Source organism: Vigna umbellata, chromosome 5, assembly GCF_029865625.1.
Source record: "Vigna umbellata cultivar VRB3 chromosome 5, Vumbellata_1.0, whole genome shotgun sequence".
NCBI classification, from domain to species: domain Eukaryota; kingdom Viridiplantae; phylum Streptophyta; class Magnoliopsida; order Fabales; family Fabaceae; genus Vigna; species Vigna umbellata.
The window spans coordinates 10,130,008-10,152,481 of NC_142169.1; the positions used below are offsets into that span (position 1 = coordinate 10,130,008).

A 22,474-nucleotide genomic window follows, 5' to 3' on the forward strand; every position below is an offset into this window, starting at 1 on the left:
AAAGACCGGCTATTTCCGGTAATAATCGAACAACGTTGCTCCTGTGTGTTGCAGATATTTCTGACAACCGGGTTTCTCAGTTTTGTCGTCTTCTCAAGCCTCTTGTGTTCTGTCTTTATCAGTTTATTTTATTGTTTACTATTCAACACTCAGATTAGACAATCATTTACAATTATATTAAACTAAGATTTTACTCTTTTATATTTTACATGATAAATATTTTTTATCTATACTATCACTGTTATAGATACTTACTTTTATATAAATTAATTTCATAGTATCAATTTTATTTTATAATAAATCATTTATAATTTTCGCTAACTTTGAATAAAATAAGAATATATAAAGAAAAAGTTGTTGCTTATAGAAGTGACTAGTGTTAAATACAAATAATAATATAAAAAAATGAATAAAAGTGATAGGATGACGCACGTGATGAGAAGGGAAGGAACAGAGCGGTGAATGAAAGAAAGGGTTTTGCCGTTCTCAACACTCATCCTCTTCTGCATCACTACCCTTAAATGCCTCTATTCACTAAAATGGACTCCTCTTTCATCTGTTTTTTTTTAATTATTTTTTAATTATTTTTTAATTGAGGGTATGTAATGATAGAACAATAAAAAAATATTTTCAAACTGCCTCCTTATATTCCTTTTTTATAGCCTATGGATAATGAACTGAATTTTTTTTTGGGTCTTTCTTTTCACTCCTATATTATTTTTTTTTGGAGTGTTTCATCCTACACTTCCAAAATATCATCCTACATTTCCAAAAATTTCACTTTTAACCTTCTGACATCTCATCATTATTCTGTATCTCCAACTTTTTAAAAATTTTATTTCTAACTTTAATAAATATTTTTCATTTTTTTTCTTTTTTATTAAAAACTCACTACCTTAATAATAATTTAATTTAATTTATTTTAAAATTTAAATATTATTTAAAATAATTTTGTATTTTAATAATTATTAAAATATAATTTATATTATAATAATAGTTATATTAAAAACATAAAAATAAAATAATAATAATAATAATAATAATAATAATAAATAATAATAAAAATAAATTTGATTTAATATATTCAAATATATTAAATTATAATAAAATATTAAAATAAATTAAATAATTATTAAATTTTAAATAAAAATAAAAATTTTATAAAACTTATTTATATATTAAAATCTATAAAATATGTTAATACTTTGCTTTTTATTTAAAATTTAATAAATATTAAACTTAAATAAAAATTATAATATATACTTATTATATTTATATATTTTAATAATTAATAAAATATAATTTATATTTTTAAAATAATTTTATTAAAAAAATTAAAAATTAATAACTAAAATAAGAATAAAAATAAAAATAAAAATAATACTTAAAATCTTATTTAATATATTTAAATATATTAAATTATATTAAAATATTAAATTAATTTAATAATTATTAAAATTTAAAAAAATAAAATTTTGAAAAATTTGTTAATTAATATCCGATAAGTTATAAATCGGATATCCATATCCCATAAAAAATGGTTTTAAAATTTTATTTTATATATAAATTTTAATAATTATTTAATTTAATTTAATATTTTAATATAATTTAATATATTTAAATATTTTATTTAATATTATTTTATTTGATATTTGATAAATAACGGTTTTAAAATTTTGTTTATTATTTAAATTTTAATAATTATTTAATTTAATTTAATATTTTAATATAATTTAATATATTTGAATATATTAAATATTTTATTTAATATAATTTACTTTTTTGTTATTATTTTTATTTTTAATTATTTTATTTTTTATTTTTAATATAATTATTATTAAAATATAAATCATATTTTAATAATTATTAAAATATAAAATTATATTAAATAATATTTGAATTTTAAATTTAATTATTATTAAGGTGATATAGAGTTTTTTTAACAAGAAAAAAAAATAAAAATATATTTATTAAAATCAAAAATAAAATTTTCTATAAAGTTAAAGGTGTAGGATAATGATGAGATGTCAGAAGGTTAAAAGTGGAATTTTTGAAGGTGTAGGATGAGATCTTGGAGGTGTAGGATGAAACACTCTATCATTGGTTCATTCCTATCACTTGCAAATGATTGACAATAACAATATCAAGTAATTTTTATCTTATTCCACAAAAATAGATCCTTAAATCAACTTTGAAGCATAAATTAATCTAATGTATAAAGTTAAACTAATAATAATGTACAAAAGCATAAAACAATTTAGAAGCATAAACTTAAAATTTACTATATCCTAAAATCTACTACATACTATTATAAAATTAAATTACATATTTAGCTAGTGTTTTCCTCATGAGTTTAAGTAACTTCTCTGGAATTTGAGCAGTCATATTGAATCTCTGCATAAAACACAATGATTTCAATTAGTGTATATGAAATCAAAACTATAGAGAAAATAAAATTCAAACCTAAATAATATTGTTTGCCATCCACTGGTGTAATGTGCACGAATAGTGGTCATCATCCAAAACATGACGTAGTAACCACATTCATATGATCCCGTTTGTCTATTACACTACAATATATCATCATAATTATAAAATGTTAAGTAACATCTTTGGAATGGAACATAATGTAACAAAGTATGGACTAAAATACCAAACCTTAAGGGGAACTCATGCAAGCTTTTTAGCTGTAGCAGTAGATCTCCCAGATAACATCATATGTGTTGTAAGGGAATTATTAAAAAAAATTGTTTTAGCATACATTTATATAACAAAGAAAGTTGAAACATTGAGCTTCTTACCAATCTACCACATGTCTAAGATGGTTGGGAAGAGACTTGTGCAATGAACAAAACCAGACAACAGTGTTCCCCGGTATGGAGATCACAAGTAGCTGTCAATGACGCCTAAAATTGGTAATAACTTAATTTTCATATACCAAAATTAATAAATGAAACTTTAAAGTTAGCAAACTTCACTTACCAAGGAGAAAATATATCTCCTTCCCCATTGTAAAGCAACTGGTGATGTATGTTTGGATAACATCAAATTTATTTCTTTCATGAGTCATAGAGGGGTCAGTGAACTCATATACATCATTGAACCCCTTTTTGTTACTGACATCAAACATATACCTAAAATGAAGAAATAATCTGATATAAGTAACTTGATAAAAAAGAATTATATAAAAAAGTTCTCATAAACTTACATCATCCACAGCTGAATGAGTGTAATATTAATTTTTTTCTCTCCCCGACGCAAGCTCCCTAACATCTTGCTGATGCAAGTACAATGGGATCTGAGCTTCTCTTCCAAATGTAGTAGAATCCCACTATACAATCATCGGCGCATCTGAAATGATGTTAGCAAGCTCGTCTAACGCACCAAAAGGGTTGTCCTCAGATAAAGAACATACCGGGCCAACAAGAACAACAACACGGCGGATGAAGAACGGTCCAAACCACAATAGTGGTGCACCTGGCAATGGCGACGGTGGCAGTGGTAGTGGTGCAACGGTGCGTCGGGGAGGCTAGAGTAGTGGCGACAGTGCTAGTGGTGCAACGACGCGTCGGGGAGGCTAGAGCAATGGCGACGGCGACAATGGTATAGCGGTGTGTCATGAAGACAAGGAGAAGTGGCGGCCATGGCGCCCAGAGGTTGAGCCAGCGATGAAGACAACAACGGGAGTGGGGTAACTAGCAGTGGGGACCGAGACGATGGCGGCGGTGGTGCAGCAGCAAGGCGACAAGGCAAAGAGCAGTGGTGGTGAACGGCAAGGGAGAGAGTGTTTCGCGTAGAGGGAAGAAGAACAATGGTGGTGAGCGGCGACAACAAGCGCAGTGGCGGCACGAGCACGAGCAATGGTGGAGAAGGCCGCGAGCGAGTTGTGGGAGAATGATTCTGTTTCACGGGGGAGAAGAAGATGAACAGGAAGCATGCTTCGACTTTCGCGAATTCAGAAATTTAAACATGATCTTGCCTCAATTCTCCACTTACCCGAGGCAAAACACCCTATACGCCTCGGTTAACCTATAAATTGATGCCTATGCGCTTCAGAAATAAATAAAAATAAATTCCTAAATGACATTTTTGAAAATTTCTTCAACTTATACGCCCCGGTTTGAATAGAACCGAGGCATAAAGAGCTTTCCACACCGGTTCTTTGCCAACCGAAGCATAAACAACTTCGAACAAAGAGAATAGAAACCTCCCATAATCAGAACTGTTAGTGCAAGGTAGGACATACTGCCTTGGTTTTGTGCAGAACCGAAGTAGTAGGTTAGGTTACATGCAAAAGTCAGTTTTTCAAAGGGGTAGGTGAGATTTTGGCAGAGTATTCAACATCGGTTTATTTTATAACCGAGGTAATATGAGTTATATGTTTCGGTTCCCTCTGAACCGAGACATATCTCGTCAAAACTACAAAAATGCTATCGCGTTTTGATAGGCTTCAGTTTCTCTTAAACCGAGGCGTATTGTGCGAGGTTAAATACTGTTTTTATTACTAGTGTGTTATTATAAAAATAGAAATATATTTTAGAGCTAATGCTTTTTCTTTTATGATAAGCTCTTTTTATTATTATAAGATTTTTTTTTCTTCTTTAAAAGATGTCTAGGTGCGTAGATGATCCAAATTTTATGTTTTGTCCTAACTTCACTAATAGAAAAAATAATTGTCTCTTCTTTTAAGTGTTTCCATCCTTGAATTTTGTGTACACGTTAATATAGTTATATGTATGGTCTCTTTCTAAAAAAAAATGTTGACTATTAAATAGTTATATATGTTTGAATATTTTTTAATGTAAGATATCGATTGAACTTCCTTAATAAATCAATAATTTTATTATGTCAGAGTTTAATACTTCTATTATGATAATTATGGGATTATTTATAGATCTATGGTTTTGAAATTAAAATTGATGAAAGTGTTTGAAGGTATTTTTCTCTTTAGAGTTATCAAGTTCATCAAGTGTTGTAAATGTCTTTTTTTTAATTGAGATTAAGACTCTTCTACTCATATAGTCTCTTATGATTGTATTAATAACATTTCAAAGAGTTAGTCTCAATTTTTCTTATCTCTTCTTTTAGACGAAAATTTTGTTGATGTTTTTCTCTTTCTTGATCATGATCTCATAAGATGAATCTTTGTACCTGACTTGTCTAGATCAAATTCTATTTTCTCTTTCAATGTCAAACACTATTTTGTCATGTGTTTGTAATTGTGGTGATATCATCAATGTCGACTAAGGTCTACATTCAATGGTGTTAAAAAGCTTCCTTAACTTAGAAAAATGGTCGATGTTCAAAACTTCTTCCAAGTTGTGTTCTTTATTTATGTTGCGATGAGTGAAATGTAACAATTATTGATTGTAAGGTTATGGTTCTTGATTGTGTTTTTTCTCATATACTTTCCTCTTAGTGAGGTATTTTTAGCTTGAACATTATTGTTAAAATCCTTGAATTTTTAAAATTGAATGAATTTGGCTACTCGTCACCTTAACTCATATAGGTGAGACATTGGTTTTACCACAAAGAATTTAGATTTAAGTATCGTGACCATATGGTACATGTTTGGGTTCAATTTTCTGATATTCATAGCTATTTTTCTAAATCATTCAAAAAAAACTTGCAAGGACTTTCATTTTTTGTCAGATGTTCACTAGTGTGATGAAAGCTAAGTAGTAAGAATGACTACTTGTGAATTGCATGTCAAACTTCACTACCAATGTGTTGAATAATTATGAAGTATGTGAATCAACTTACCATTTCTCCTTTGAGTGATATGGAAAATATCCAACTGAAGATGACATCGATAATGAGGATTTTTCTAGCTCAATAAGAAGGCACTCTCAATGATTTCATCCATGAAAGGGTGATACAGGCCCTTTCATAGTTAAAGATATATTAGTAAAGGGATGTTATTGTAATTCAAGCTTCTCACTATTGTCAACTTTTTTTCATCATATACGAGAGGGTCATGAGTATTACACCAATCATATAAAACCAACTCAAAAGTATATTACACACCAATTCAAGTATTTTATTGTCTTAAATACTTACACAAATACATTACTGCATAATTATATGTTTTGTCTCAACTTTTACACACAAAAGAATCAAATTCTACTTACCTTATCAATTGTAAAATGTCTAAGTCAGAATTCTCCAACCAATTCATTTTTATTTTTTACATACCTCATTATATTAAATTTTTCCATGTCTGATAACTTTTCTATCTCATCGAGTATTTTGGTTTAATATTTTATCTTTCTAAAATGATTACAAAACAACACGGCATCACATATTAACAAAATTATATATATATATATATTTAAATTCTTGGAGATTCTTATATTTGTAGATAAATATTAAATGGATTTTCTTATTAAAAATATCTCAATTTGAATTCTAAATTTTGAAAAATCGTAACAAAATAAAAAATATATAAAAATTTGTATTCTTTATTATATATAAAAAATTTATAATCTGCATTTTGTATTGTTGTACAATCCGTAAAATTAACATATACGATCTTCATAATATAAAACTATAACATTTTTTTTGCTCTATACTGTGTAGTAGTAAAGATTTATATTTATAGATTGTACAATTTATAAATTAAAAAATAAGAAATGACTTACCCCTGTGAATGCAGGAGAAACCACCTCCCACCACGATCAATGTCCACTAACCACGAGTCAGCACCACTAGCCACCAAAAAACGCACCACTAGCCAACAAAATACACACCACAACCATACTCCAAACCAAATACAATCCAATAATCTAAACCATACTCCATTTTTATTTATCTCATTAAGGGAATAGCTTATATTTCAAGGACTATGGAAGTGCATCAAGAAAATATAAAGGTGCAGGTAGCAGAACTTGATACATGGCTGAATCAAGTCAAGGTGAACATGATTATTTTAAAGAAACCAAAACCAAAACTTCTTAGGTGTTACTCCCTCCACCACCACAACTTGCTTCCTCCACCACCCCATTCCCCTTTTACCCTTTTCTTTATTTTTTCATTCCTATTTTACCCTTATTAAAATTTTAGAATTAATATTATTTAAAATCTCACGTGAACATTCATTCTCTTTATCATTTTTCCCTCTTTCTCTTTATTATTTTTCCTAGGTTGTCTCTTATGTTTCACTATCCTTGGGTTGTCTCTCATGTCTCACTTCTTCTTTTCTTTTATAGAATTGTGACGTGAGAGTGTGGTGGACTTTGTGTTTAGTAAGATTGAAAGTGGGAAAAGCAATTCATCCGTGAGTGTGGTGATGCTTCAAGGTGCTGGTTCAGAGACGTGAAGGTGCATAATAAAACCCTAAAATATAAACCGTATAATCTTTAAACGGATGTTGACATCCGTCGACGGATGCTCACATCCGTTTAAAGATTACGGTTTATATTTTACAGTTTTTTTATATTGATTTTGAAGATATTTAAATAATATAATTTATATTTTTTGATATATTATTTTTGAATATATGTTGATGTATTTTAATAATGTATTTTTGAGGATCTTTATTCTTATTAGTATATATGTAGATTTTTTTTTTATAGTTAGGGTTTTTGTATAATATATATTTTTATATATGACTTTTTGTATTCTTTAATAATTTTATAATTATATAAAAAGTTATTTATTAGTTTAATTATATGAAATATATAATTTTATTATTTTATTATTTTTATATTTGTTTGATTAATTATTAATTATATTAATAAGATTTATTATAATTTTATAGGTGATTATTGTTTAAAATGGATGAATATCTTCATATGGATTCTCAAGTTGGTTCTAGTTTGATATCTGATTTCTCTTCATTCATTGGCAAAGTTGGAGAGGGAGATTTGACAAATAAATTTACCACAAATGAAATATTTCGTTCACGGGAGCACTTAATTGCATGGGTAAGAGGGATGACTTATGATTTAGGATTTGTTGTGGTAATAGTAAGATCTGATATAGCTACTGGTGTACGGGGAAGAAAAACGTTTGTCATACTTGGATGTGAAAGAGGAGGGAAATATCGGAAATACAAAGCCCATGTGGTGCCTAGTGTATACGGGACTCATAAATGTGAGTGTCCGTTTAAATTAAAGGGTAAACCAGGTTCAGACGGTGATGGATGGGTGTTGAAGGTGATGTGTGGACATCACAACCATGATTTGGCTGAAACTTTAGTTGGACATCCTTATGTTGGCAGGTTAAATATGAGTGAGCAGTCATTACTGGTTGATATGACAAAGAGTAAAGTTACACCTTCAAATATTTTATTAACCCTCAAACAAAATAATGATCGAAATGTCACAACGATTAAACAAATCTACAACGCAAGACAAGCGTATAAACGATCATTGAGAGGGTCCAGAACTGAACTACAACAACTTATGATGTTGTTGGATCCGGATAAGTACATTCATTGGAGTAGGTGTGCCGACGATTCAAAGGTTGTTACTAACCTGTTTTGGACACATCCTGAAGCGGTGAAATTATTAAACTCATTTAATGTTGTATTTGTTATGGATTCCACATATAAAACAAATAGATATAGATTTCCATTGCTTGAGATTGTGGGCATGACGTCTACAGGGTTAAACTTCTCTGCAGCATTTGCTTTCTTGTCTATTGAGCGACAGAGTAATTTCACATGGGCTTTGGAAAAGTTGAAATGTTTATTTTTAACATCTGAGGGTGGTCCTAAAGTCATTGTCACTGACCGAGACTTGGCTTTGATGAATGCCATTGCAAATGTATTCCCTGAGTCATATCAGATGTTATGTGAGTTCCACATCCTTAAAAATGTTAAAGCTAAATGCAAAATGTTAGTTCATTCTACTGAGGTTTGGGGTGTGTTGATGGATGCATGACACAATGTGATGGATTGTAATGATGAGAGCTTGTTTGCTGAGTTTGTGAATGGTTTTCAATACGCGAGCAGATCATGACCTTTGTTCTTTGAATATGTGAATCAGACTTGGATTATTCCGTACAGTACATACTTTGTAAAGTTTTGGACGAACAAAGTAATGCATTTAGGGAACACAACCACAAATAGGTATGTTGTAATGTTATTTTATTTATTTGTTTTGTAGATAAATATTTATTTGCACTTGTTGATGATTTTTTTATTTATTTCAGGGTTGAGTCTACTCATTGGAGTCTGAAGAAAGTTCTGGGCAATAGTATGGGTGATTTGTGTTCTTGTTGGGATAGTATTCATAACGTTGTTATCCTACAACACAACAAGATTAAGGCGTCATTTGAAAGAAGTGTGTTGCTCATGAGTGACCCTTTTAAAGGATACAAATATAAAAAACTTATTAGGCGTGTCTCTCAATATGCATTGGATCTCATTGCTAAGGAATTGGAAAGAGTGCAGCAAATAGGATTGGACTCATCAAAGTGTGGATGTGTATTGAGACGTACATTTGGTGTCCCATGTGCATGTGAATTAGCACGGTATGATGTTGGATTGATCCCTCTGGGTGAATTTCATATCATGTGGCGAAGATTGCATTTCTTAAATGTTGAATTAAATGAAACTGAGCCCAAGTTATCCATTAAAGATGAGTTGAAACAAGTACAAGAACGATTCAATGAGGTTGACATTGGAGATAAAATCACCATCAAGCAAAAGTTACTTGAAATTACTTGTCCTACATTGACATCAATGGTCCCTCCATTACATAAAGTCAAGACAAAGGGTGCTAAAAAAAGTAAAGTTCAACGAAGAGAAAGGTCTACTACGCGGGATCCATCATATTTTGAGTATGTCGATGCCTTTCATTCAACCATAGAATCTTCAACTGTGAAAAGTAAATTACAATCAAAGCCAAATGTAGTGAAGAAAAAGAAAGTTCCAATGATAGACCAGTTTCATTCTATTACTCACCCATTCATTGTGGACGTTGTTGATGTTGTGGCTGATGGTCACTGTGGATATAGATGCATTGCTGCCTTGTTGGGACTCGGAGAAGATTCATGGCCCGTTATCAGAAATGATTTGTACAAAGAACTCAGTCAATGGCGTGATGAATATGCAAGCCTAGTAGGAGGGTATGATAGACTAGAAGAACTGAGGAACTCTTTGTTGATTATGAAGTCACAGTCGACGGTAAGTGTTTCCTGTTTTATGTATTTTATTTATTATAATTATTTTATCTAACAACTTGTTTTATTCATAACAGGTTAACATGAATAAGTGGATGACATTACCAGACATTGGTTATGCAATTGCTAACCGATATAATGTCATATTAGTGTGTATGTCATCATCTCAAAATTATACTATCTTCCCACTACATTCCACCACCTTCTGATATAAATCAACATCGGTTAATTTGTATAGGACATGTTCATGAATGCCATTTCGTGCAGGTAATTGTATTATTTTGTGATTTCATTTCAAAATTACTTATAACTCAATTAACTATTGTAATTTGTATTGTGGCAGGTTAAGTTACAAGAAGATTGTCCTTTGCCCATGGTCAATACCATCTCCTCAACCCACTGTTATCTTGAGGCACGAGCGTGGTCATCTATGTATACTAGTAGGATGCAAACATTTGCACACCTGATGGGCGTAACGACATCTTATGTTGACTTGGGTGATTCATGATATTTATAAAGATATGTAAAAATACACTATTACTTTTTTATAGGTGTATTTTAAGCTTTTTGATGGACCCACACAATTCATTCAACTAAAATACTAAACATTTACTTTTTGTTAAAGTGTTTCCTAGGTGTATATCTCTCCCTTCTTTTCCTTTACGTAACTCCTAATAAAATATTATATACATATATTTATCTTGAAATAAGTACTACATGCAAGGATTTCATATAAAGTATTATTAATGGTGTATATTTAGATTAATACAAAATAAAAACGAATAATATAATCTTTGTAGAAAATTCTAGTACTGTACCACATTCATTTAACAATGTAAGTTTTATAAAAATTAAATTACAACTCTAAGCCATTAGTTGAAATAAACCTGTACACCATATTTATTAAACAAAAATCATATTAAATGAAAATAGGGTCAATGACATAATATACTTCAGGCCAAATTTTGGAAAATAAAATTATTTAACGAACATTAAGGTAAACATTAGCGTATCCAAAATAACACAATCTCGTGAGTCATAGTTTGTTAAAAAAATAAAATACAAAATCCTATTAGTTAGACGTCGACCGTCTACCACGCACATGCCTCTGCCCTCTCCTAGTTGGAGAATATTCGTCGATGCCCTCATTAGCAGTCTGAAGCAGGTCCACCGACACCTGATGTGCAACAGTACCCTCGATCACATGACGACATGATATCAACGATTGTAACATTCTCGCCATTCGCCTAAATCTAGCCTGCATTATAATTATATCCAACAAATAAATAAACATGGTTAAGAAAATTTAATAACATAAGCAATGAAAAATAGCATACCACGACGCCAGATGGTGAAGGTGGAGAGGATCTACGATGGGGCCATGCCTCCTGTGGAACATCGGGGCACTGTGTAGGCGCAAGAGCCGGTCTCGCGTCAGGTAGAGCAAGAATAATATAGGGATGTGAAACCCTCCTAAACCACTATATGTATCCATCGACACATTCATAAGGGTATGATGCTTGTCTCACATTCGTAATAATGTGATTCATGAAGTGCAACCACGCATAATCAACAGCGACTACATCTGCATCTGCAACGGCAGTGGGTGGTCGTGGAATCTCTTGGTATAACCTAAACTGCCTCATCACACGCTCAGGCAAATGACGGGAAAGGGTGTCACCAATCCGAATCCATCAAGAATACATACAAATGCCAAAGAATGGATGAATGCCCCGATGCCCCTCATATGGATGCCATACAACTCCACTATATGTTAGGCCATCCAACTACGACCGAATCTTTGCAAGAGTCGAACTCTGCCGAGGGCTCTGCCACCTAGTCGCACGTGGTGTGGTCTCATCATAAGAAGACACCAACCGCCTCCTTCCCATGGTAGGGAAATGCTCGTATATCCAACTCTAAAAATGCAATTATTCAATTAAATATCTTTCTTCTTTGAACATCGAAATAAGTACATCAAATAAATGTGAAGAGTATATGTCTGTACCTGAAACAAAGTCAGAAATCCAGCCATCTGCTTCGTGGAAGCCAGACTCGCATCCCCGAGCTGGTCGTACAAATGGGCGAGTGCAGCAACACCCCAAGCATATCTACCACACGCGTGTACATCTCTAAATAATAGAAGGTAAGACACACGTATAGAAGTGGCACTTTTATTTGCGAAAATCGTGCATCCTACTAGATGCAACAAATATGCTCTGGCAGCATAGTCCCACTGTTGCGACTGACACCTCTGAACATATATCTCTCTTAGCCAACTGAGTCTGACTTTCAGACCACGTCCATCCTCCATCTCAGCACCAGCTGCGCCACCATCAACGCCGAGCAGTTCTACAAGGGTTGTACGAGCCTCCTCAAACTCCAACTCCTCCAAATCACATAATTGTCCCAGTACCGGAAGGTGAAGTAAACTGGAGACATCGTCAAGAGTGATCGACATCTCCCCTACAGGGAGATGGAAACTACTCGTCTCAAAGTGCCATCTCTCTATGAAACCGAGCAACAAGCCCTTATCAACGTAATCATAGCAAATATCTGTGAGAGGCATCAAAGCGGAATTCAACACAATGTGTTGAATTCCTTCGGCGCACGGTCCTAACTTATTAATTTTTTTACCATGGGAGATCAACTTCAGTATCTCCCCTCGATCCTACACAACAATATTTAATATCAATTGTATTCGAAAAAAACTTAATAACTAAAATTAAGTTATGCACTCACCCGACCCTGTGAAATGCCATAAGCAACATGCTGAACATAGTGTGTCAACAATGAAGCATCACGTGGACCTCCAGGAAATCCACCGACATCCTCCTCCTATATGTCAGGAACATCGACATGTTCCTCCTCCTCATTATCGTAATGAGGAGCCTCAAATGCCTCCTCGTGAACAGGACCCTCATAGGCTTGATATGCCTCCTCCTCAAACGCTCGGTCATCGGCTATAGGGTCATCCTGAATTGGAGCTGCATGTCTTCTCCGAGCTGAAGCTGTAGGTCGTCTCCTACCTTCACCCTGTGCAGAACTCTCTCCTCGAGAACTTTCTCATCTAGAACTCTCTCCACGAGAACTAAAAGATGAACCTCGTGTTCTTACCATTTCTGACAAAAATATTTTTAATTAAATTAATAATTATTTCATTAATTAATACTATTTTTTTATTAATTTAATAATAATTATTTCATTAAATAAAATAATTTTAATTTAGATATAAATAAATAAATAATTAGATAAAACACTAAACTTAAATACTCTATAAATTAATTTAAAATATAATAAATTAATAAAGTAAAAAAAATAAAAATATAATAATTACGTAACAAATTAATTGAAAATAAAAAATTAAAATAAAAACTAATAATAAACTTTAAAAGTTTAAAAAACTACAGGCAAAAAACGGATATCGGGTATCCGTTTCAGATCCAAACGGACACCCGACCTCCGTTTTTCCTGGTTATCTTCTTCCTTTCTCCCAAAATACGCACAGACAGCAAAAAAACGCAGAGGAGCCCAGCACACAGCAAAGATATATGCATTGCATTTAAAATTTTTTTTTTAAATATCATCACTAACCTTGTGGGAGAACGCACCGCTACACCTCACCGTCGCACCACCGCCGCGCCACACCGCCGCACCGTTGCACTACCACATCGCACACCGCCCATCGTTGAAGGAGAAAGAAAACTAATATGGAGGAAAAATGAAAGATGAGAATGATGGAGTTTGGGTGAGAATCTGAGAAGGTTGGGAGGTGGGTGAGAAGGGGTAGAAAAATAGATTTTAGGATTAAAGTAAATAATTATGATTAAAAAGTATAAAGGTTATTTTTGTAATTATAAAAGGTTAGTTTTGTAATTAAAAAAATATGTAATAGAATTGGAGAGGTGGAGGGAGAAAATGTGGTGGTGGAGGGAGTAACACCCAAACTTCTTTCGGGTAATGCTGATGTTGGGCTTTGAGCCCACAATACGTTAGGATTAGTTTTGTGTTACTTTTTTTACTTACATTTTATTTGTATGCACTTTTTTTCTGCACCTTCATAATATTTTTCTTGTACCCTTCTAATTTTCTTTTCCAATTTGTTCTTTATGAATTCTACAATTTAGAAGTATTCTTTTAACTCTTAAATTGTGCAGTCCAAAAGTCAAACATGACCTAATTCGAAAGTAATTTTTTTCTTAAAAAAAAAATCGTATTGCATAACATGGAAGTAAAAAATGACTATCGTGTAATTCAAATGTTAAATTGACTTTTGGATTTTGAAACCTGAAGTTATTTATTTAAGAAAAAAATGACTTTAATTTAAAAAGGGTAAAATGGAAAAAAAATTGCATAAGACTGCAGGAAGAAAGTTACGGAAGGTTCTGGAAGAATTTGCTTATTTGTAATAGATTCTATATTTATTTTGATTAGTTTTTTCAAACAATAATTACAGCGGTTTAATTGTATAAACTTTATCTACTCTTATCTGTTTTTCTTTTTCTTCAATTTAAAGCCTTAATAAAAAAAAAGCATAATGAAACTCACGGCGGTCAATGGAGGTATAAATAGTAACTGAGAAGAGTGGAAATAGCAATTCCAAATTTCAAGTTATCACTCAAAATATGTGTTAAACTAGTGAGACCTTTTCTTCCTGCACCCCACTAAAATCATATATTCCAATTTTACCCTCTTCGTCTCCCTCATCGTTCTCCCCATTCATCGCACCAGGACCAGTACACACCCCCAACATTTTCTCTTCACCATTCTTTTACATCCATCTTGACCTCCATCATCTTCCTCACCACCGAATGCCACTCACAAGAGCCGAAAAAATCACAATGCTGAAAACCATTCTTTAACTTTTAAATCGTTTAGTTTTAAATTAACCAAGGCTAAGATGACATGTTGAACCTTGTAATGACATTGTGCTGCTAATTGGCATGGCTTGTGACAAAATTAATTTAAGACTCACCGTTTCAGAGAGCATGCGAAAATGCATTGTTCATGAAGTTATATTATATCAGCATTTACAGGATCTTGACATCAAAGGATGGAAGAGTAACATAGAACAGTAAGAAGCATAAATATAAGCAACATAATATAAGCTGTGAAGAGATGAGATAATATATTTGTTCTACATTACAACATGCTTAGTAATTAAAACTAAAATGACCCTACTAAACCTTGGTTTCCACACTCTCATAATCACTTTTGTCTTCATAGCAATCAGCCACAGCTACCTTTTGCACCCTTTTGTAGGAAAATCGACTGGCAAGAAACGCAAACAAGAATAAATTGAGTGTGCTCATGGCTGCCAATAGCCAATAGAATTTGTCCAATCGACTACTATTCAAATCCTTCCCAAACCAACTCTTGCTGCCACTCTTCTCTGTCATGTGGTCAACTACTGTTATAAGCATGCTACTTAGGAAACTTGCTGCACCCATTACACTAAGGTAAAATGCTATGCCCAGGCTTCTCATTGAGTCAGGAACTTGGTCATAAAAGTACTCTTGCAAACCCACAAGAGTAAATCCATCTCCAAAACCAATGATGAGAAACTGTGGTGCCAACCAGAATATACTCATTGTCAGTGAACCCTTCAAGGGATCCCTCTCAACAGCTTCAAGCCTCTTTCTCTCCACCAAAGCTGCTGCTATCATTGCAGCAATACAGAACAGCATTCCAAAACCAATCCTCTGAAGAATGTTGATTCCTCTCTCATTCTGTGTCACTCTTCGTAACACAGGCACAAGAATCTTGTCATATATCGCCACAGAAACTACCATTCCCAACGCAGAAACCGTGAAGATTGAAGCTGGAGGAATCTCAAACCCGTTACCTATCTTTCTGTTCAATGTGGTACCTTGTTTCACGAAGAATGTAGCAGTTTGTGCCACACATATTCCGAATGGTATGGTAGATACCCAAATAGGAATCATGTTGATAATAAGCTTCGTTTCTTCGACCTTTGTTACAGTTGATAAATTCCAAGGACTCTGCTTCTCTGCTAAACTTCCATCATTGACAAGAATCGCTGCCTTGTCAAGAAATCTGAAATCAAATTATATCAATAACAAATCACGTTTTAACATAAAAAAAAAAATTAGCATACAGGATAAAAAGGGACAAAACATAACATATCAGGTCAGTTTTTTACAGAACAAATCATATTAATTAGAACATTCTTGTGGTATAAAATAAAAGTTGTTTACACTATCATTCAATTATAGGTTGTTATACATAGTATGATCAATGATTTTGTAGTTCCTAATCAGTTGACTATGTAAACATGTTTAAACTGACTGTGCATCAAAATTAATCTCTCTATCATTGTGTCAAGAAAGTGACACATTTTGGTTGCACTCAGGAGAACAGAACTATATTTTGTTCGTTTGCTTTTGAAATACTAGTATACTACCAAGTCACGATACTTACTTCAGTTTGTTAGTGTGACACAGAAATCTTTTGTTGATGCCAACAGATTTTGGAACCTCATACAATTGAGCAGGATCAGAAGGGTGTGGAAGCTTTCTTTTGGAAAAGGAAGCAACAAGAACCTGCAACATTGGAGTCAAGGGACTCCCAGTGGGTACCCTATAACGATAAAATGTCCTTCCCAATACGAAGATGATCAGTGAAAAAACCATGACCACTGTGAAGATAATATCAGCAGCTCCCCAGCTTATGTTGTCTTGTATGTAAACAATGAGGGTCACTCCTACAATAAGTCCAGTGCATAGTGCACAGTTCCACCAATTGAAAAAGGACATTTTTTGCCTCCTTTCTTCATCATGATCCTCATCAAATTGGTCAGCTCCAAAGCTCTCCAAGGACGGTTTGTGCCCTCCAGTTCCAAAGGATATTAAGTAAATGGCCAGGAAGAAAACCACTTCATGAATTCTCCTTGGTTTGGTGCATAAGCCTGTGTCATCACATGGTTTTAAGCTTGGCAGGAACCAAGACAAAGTAAGGAGAATCAAACCCTGCATTTCATAAATTTTTATCCATGAGAACAAGTTTCTATAGTTAGAATATACGCAGAAAATGGCCAAATAATGATAATAATGTAGTGTGTAATTGTAAGTTGTAATTGAATATTGAATGTGCTTACCATTAGATAGAAAATGCTAGATGCCAGAACAGTGGTGTAACGGCCCATGTATGAATCAGCTATGAATCCACCAAACAGTGGCATCAAAGTTGTGACACCCGACCAGTAGTTCACATTTCTTGCTGCTGTTTTTAGGTCATGATGCATAACCTTTGTGAGGTAAAGGACCAAACTAGTGGCTATTCCAAAGAAGCTCAACCTCTCGCTGGTCTCAATTGCTGAAAACAAGGTTCCAATAAAAATATCGTATTAGGTTAATGCCACTTGATGAACATAAAAAACTTGTTTCAAAATCGGTCATAACTGTTTTTATTAACACATGCTAATGTTTATGTTCCAGGTACTCTCTATATGGGAAGATATAGAGAGATTTGGTAACAGATTAACTTTGGAAAGTAATTAGTACACTTCTTTCATAAGTCTTAGTAAGAAATTTGAATAGCTAATATAAAATCTTAGATGCTAATCTCATGATCACTATTGAACCTAAGAGAAACACGAGCCTCATATTTCCTATGAATCCTCTTTAAATAATTACAAGGAAAAGTGAATCTGTTGTGTTCATGGAAAATACGGACAAAAAGTTTACCCTATTTTTTATATATATATTAAATGAAAGAAATTTGTCAGCTTCTTGTAATTTAATATCGTAAAGTTCAATCAGTAACACTAACATTTTGATAACCCAAAATTGATAAAGTGATTTTAATTATATACTTGATTCTTGTGTGTATGGAAGATATTATTCAAAAGATCACAAAGGTGGATCAATCAACCCTTTGACAGAGAACAAACTACTTGAGCCACTAATCTCTAATTTTGTACTTGGAAAACGTCAATTGGACACTAAATCAGACAGGCACTATTCCATTCTTTGCATTTTGTCGGCACGCAAAGAGAATCATGGGATTAGTCAAAGTCTTACATAGGAAAATTCAAGAGAAAAAGAAAAAAAATACTCCACTAGTGGCAATATTTTGGAGTTGAAGGGGCCCACAGCGCATTTGCTTGCTATAATATTTTGCAAATTAGTGTCTGATTTTCTTCTGATAAATATGAAAAAATGAAAAAAAATCATAATTCATTGTTAGTGATGTGAAAATGCGCAAGATTTTAATGGTTACAATATACGTCAACCATATTTTTTCATACTTTATAGTATATATGTTAAAGATTACGACCAATGCATATCAAACCTAGACCTTAGGTTTAGATAAGCCTCACTGTCTATTTGGAGTTGGCAGAATGAGCGTTTTTTTTATCAGAACTTTTCGGTAAATAAGGAATTATAAAGAAAAAGAAAAAACAAGCCGCCCTAGAAGAAAGCTTCAATACACTTTCAGAACCAATATACTCCAAGGTAGCTAATTTGGTGGAACCCACCAAAAACAACTCGGATATACTGTGGTTATTACTTTAATACTATTAATAATAAACAAACAAATAAATAAATCATGGCTAATTAAAGCTTTGAATAAAGTAGCTATCTGAGTTACTATAAAGGAGAGGTTTATTGGCTAATTGGTTCCAACCCATTATATGTCTACTCCAGATTCGGATGGTGTACTATGTGACCACTGAGAATTTAGGGAGATTTTAAATTGCAAGACGAAAAAAAAATCTCTTTTTGATAAAAAAAAACTCCTTTTTTATGCTAAATTTTATTAAAAAAAAACACAAAAAAAGTTCCACGAAATATAAAAACTCTAGTAGTATAAGATTATTGTGAGTAACTTGCATTTATATAGGTTTCTTGTATTATGTTTTCTAATCTACCTTAAAAGTACCATTTGTCCCAGAAACAAATGCTTTAGCAAGGGGTCCATGCACATGGACAAGAGATAAATTAAAAGGAAAAGCTAGCCTTATATCAAATAAGACGAACAAATTTAATTCATTATATTTAATTAATACAAATTAATAATATTTAAGAATAAAATATGAAAGTGATATGATACTTTTAAAACTAGCATAACCTATTTAATTGATATATAACTTTAATTTCTTTTTTTATCTAAACCATTTTATTATATTACCGATTTGATATTGTCATTTTCATATAAAATTGAATATATAGTTAATTTATGTAATAATAATAATAATAATAATAATAATAATTTATGAAATTATAATCGTCTTCTAGAACTAAGTATAGAACTAAGTATGAGTGGAACTATGTGCTAGAATTTGAAAGGTAGTGGAAGGTCAGGGTTCTGAATAGTTTGGTTATTCTCAAGTGAAATCCTGAAAATACTATTAGTTTGTGGCATAGGATATAAGGTCGGCCACGCCATAGAGAATGTAAGTTTCATGCTCATGCAATGGTCCATGTACAATAATCACGTACATTTTCAACCTTTAAATACCATTGACAATTGATTTGAATCAGGGTCAGCATCTTATAAAGAAGAACCACTACTAAATAGCAACATTCTTAGTGATGGAAACCATTAGGGTTTATGTGGTTGATATCGTTTATAGTCATAATTTTATGGTCTTTGGATAACATATATATCAATCAGTGGATAGTGGCATGTGGGTCTGGGAATCCACCGATTTTCATGGTCGTACTGTTTTTGACCTGACTATAGTGTGGAGTACAACAAGGGAAATTCACCATAACACTTCCCTTTTTTTGCTGCTTCTCTTTTTTGGTTATGGCCAATAATTTTAAGCCTCAAAATTTTCATGTAATCACTACCTTCATAACTCACCACTTAGATGATATTTTGCAAATGGTTTTGTTTTATGTGTTTATTTTTACTAAATTCATCTCCTTACTAAGTAAATGAAGAATTCAAGCCTATATAAGTGCTTTTTATTTCAAAGTGACGTGCATATATGCGGCTTTGAGAACCTTATCCACCATCTAGTCTTCTGTTGTGGAGTTGGATTTGATTTGACTCTCCTGATAGAATAAATGTTTGAGAAACTTTAATGCATTCTACTTTTATCAGTCAGAAGAAAAGTTATCCTCGGATGATAAGTGTGTATGCATGTTATAAATTGGATGAGACAAATCTTATTTCAGTGGGCAATTTTAGTGTATCACGTGTTTGAAATATTGTCGTGAAAATTATGCAGAGATTATGAGACTCAACAACTTTAGTACATATGTATTTAGATAATATGATGAAACATTAGTTAGAATTTTCTTTTCTCCTTGAAGTAGTTGGAAGTTCATTACTATTATTTTCATTATGGGTTAAAAAACCTCATATAACTGAGCACAAAATGAAAAACTATATAACTGAGAAAATAAACTATTTAACAATTATGTCATCAGCAGCAACTTTAGGTAAACTTTTCATTTAGATGCAGCATGAGAGAAGCCATGCATACAAAGTTTATCGGTTAACCTACTAACAACGTCAATCAGTCACTTAATTTGTATCTAAAGCTTATGAGAGTTATTTTGAGTATCCTATGATAATCCACTTTTTTATTAGAACATGTCTTCTAGGTGAAAGATAATTTTGTAAAATTATATTATTCAGAGCTAATCATGAAATATATAAGTAATTATCAATTATAGTAATTTTTATAAGAAATATTAAAATATCAGTACTGCTTAAGTAGGTAAAATAGAATTAATGAATTATTGTCAAAACTAATTTAAAGTTGGTTCTTATAACATTGAAGGACGTCTCTCTGTTTTCATTGCAAGTTAATGAAAAATGGATTTGGTGTCTCCCTTTTAAACCTTTTTCCCTTTTAAGAAGTTTTTTGCTTTCACACTTACCCAGAAGATAACGTTTGTGCAGACACTAATGAAAAGTTTATACTTTAACCACTAATATAAATTAATAATATAAATAGATTATTCACGAGTTAAATGAAGTTATTATGTCTAAACAAGGTTATTAATAAATCATTATTTTTTTAGTAATGAAAATGAGTTTTGTTAATTCAATAACTTATACTTAATATTATTTAGTGATAATTTTTTGAAATAGGCATTAGGTTTTGGCCACGTTTAAGTTTTCTTGATCTTCCTTTTTCATGAATATCATCGACTTCGTTCCCTCTTATGTTTCTTGTATGATTTTCTGACTTATTTATATACTTTTAGCCCATGGCAAATGATATATAGAATGAGCTAAAGTAACAACTCAGTGTAAATGTCTCTGTTTATAATGATATTTTGCATTTCAACTTTCGAAAGAAAAATAAAAAACTAAGGGTTAGTTAACATAAACTATATGAAAGGTCTAATTAAAACAATATTATATATTACAAAAATTTGTATATTTTGTGAAACTTTTTCTGCAAAATCTTAATAAGAAATGAATCAGCTGCAATTTTGTTCGTGCAAAGTTTGAGGGAATATTCAGTGTCATAAAATATGAAAAAAAATTCAATGACATATGATAAAAGAAGATGCATGAAGGGAATATTTTAATAATAGTAATAGAAAGTTTGAGGAAGAAGGTGCATAATAAAGAAAAGACATAGAACTGAAGTGTGGAAAGTGGAATAGCAAGCACTGAAAACAATAATAGCAGAAGATGAAGTGCTTACCAATAATGAAGAAAGCAGCTTTCCAAGAACCAGTTGAAGCTCGAAGTGGAACCTTGCCTTTGTGGTCCACTGAAGAATCATGAACCCATTTCTTCTCATCACCCTCTTCACCGTTCACTTCAAGATTCATCTTGCACTGTTGCTTGCTTTGCTACTGCAACTAAGATACTACTTCTATTTCTGCACTTCCTTCCTACTGTCTTTCTACTACACTCAACACCTCTTTTTATAGAGAAGGATTTGCTTCTTCTTCTTTTTTCCTTTTCTTTTTCTTTTTCTTCAAAACTTATTCCTTTTTCTTTTCTCTTGTTGACATAATAAAGATATCTTTCATATAGACTTATCTATTGATATACTTTTTTCATACTAATAATTGTTGACATATGATAACTTTTTTTCATACTAATAACTATTCATACTAATAATTTTTTTCATATAAGACATAAACCACTTCTAATTTTTTCCTTCAAAATAAAAGCTTTTAGTTCACGTCATTTCAAAATATTATAATACATTTTCAAAACATATATGCCATTTTCATCATTCATATGGAACCCGTACATTTTGGATTTCATGAGGTGCATTTAGACGTATCCGTATTTTGTTAAATCTTTGAACAATAAAATAATGTTTGATATCACTTATGTTATAAACCAATGATTTAATGAGTTTAATGGTTATTTATTATCGACATAGATTTATTTATAC

At 32.0% G+C, this 22,474-nt stretch overlaps 2 protein-coding genes across 2 annotated transcripts; one reads left to right on the plus strand and one right to left on the minus strand.

The window, feature by feature from the left end:
- The first annotated feature begins 7,775 nt into the window (after positions 1-7,775).
- LOC148197663 (uncharacterized) lies at positions 7,776-10,636 on the plus strand. The gene is made up of 5 exons (XM_088115606.1): positions 7,776-8,858; positions 8,991-9,073; positions 9,157-10,132; positions 10,206-10,277; positions 10,472-10,636. Exons 1-5 carry the CDS (start codon positions 7,776-7,778, stop codon positions 10,634-10,636), a joined length of 2,379 nt encoding a protein of 792 aa, XP_087971732.1.
- A 4,561-nt stretch (positions 10,637-15,197) lies between these two features.
- On the minus strand, positions 15,198-22,090 carry LOC124840458 (protein NRT1/ PTR FAMILY 5.6-like). The gene is made up of 4 exons (XM_047316520.2): positions 21,767-22,090; positions 17,246-17,463; positions 16,570-17,117; positions 15,198-16,185 (listed from the first exon to the last, which is right to left on the minus strand). Exons 1-4 carry the CDS (start codon positions 21,894-21,896, stop codon positions 15,309-15,311), a joined length of 1,773 nt encoding a protein of 590 aa, XP_047172476.1. The 5' UTR covers positions 21,897-22,090; the 3' UTR covers positions 15,198-15,308.
- Between the last annotated feature and the right edge of the window lie 384 nt (positions 22,091-22,474).

What these genes read in the sequence shown, in the direction of transcription:
- LOC148197663 (XM_088115606.1), top strand. Translation starts at nt 7,776, where the DNA reads ATGGATGAATATCTTCATATGGATTCTCAAGTTGGTTCTAGTTTGATA. An exon ending in TTATGAAGTCACAGTCGACG is followed by an intron (nt 10,133 to 10,205) that starts GTAAGTGTTTCC and finishes TATTCATAACAG; the next exon opens with GTTAACATGAATAAGTGGAT. An exon ending in ACCGATATAATGTCATATTA is followed by an intron (nt 10,278 to 10,471) that starts GTGTGTATGTCA and finishes GTATTGTGGCAG; the next exon opens with GTTAAGTTACAAGAAGATTG.
- LOC124840458 (XM_047316520.2), bottom strand. Translation starts at nt 21,896, where the DNA reads ATGAATCTTGAAGTGAACGGTGAAGAGGGTGATGAGAAGAAATGGGTT. An exon ending in AGCTGCTTTCTTCATTATTG is followed by an intron (nt 17,464 to 21,766) that starts GTAAGCACTTCA and finishes CCTTGTTTTCAG; the next exon opens with CAATTGAGACCAGCGAGAGG. An exon ending in CTAGCATTTTCTATCTAATG is followed by an intron (nt 17,118 to 17,245) that starts GTAAGCACATTC and finishes TATGAAATGCAG; the next exon opens with GGTTTGATTCTCCTTACTTT.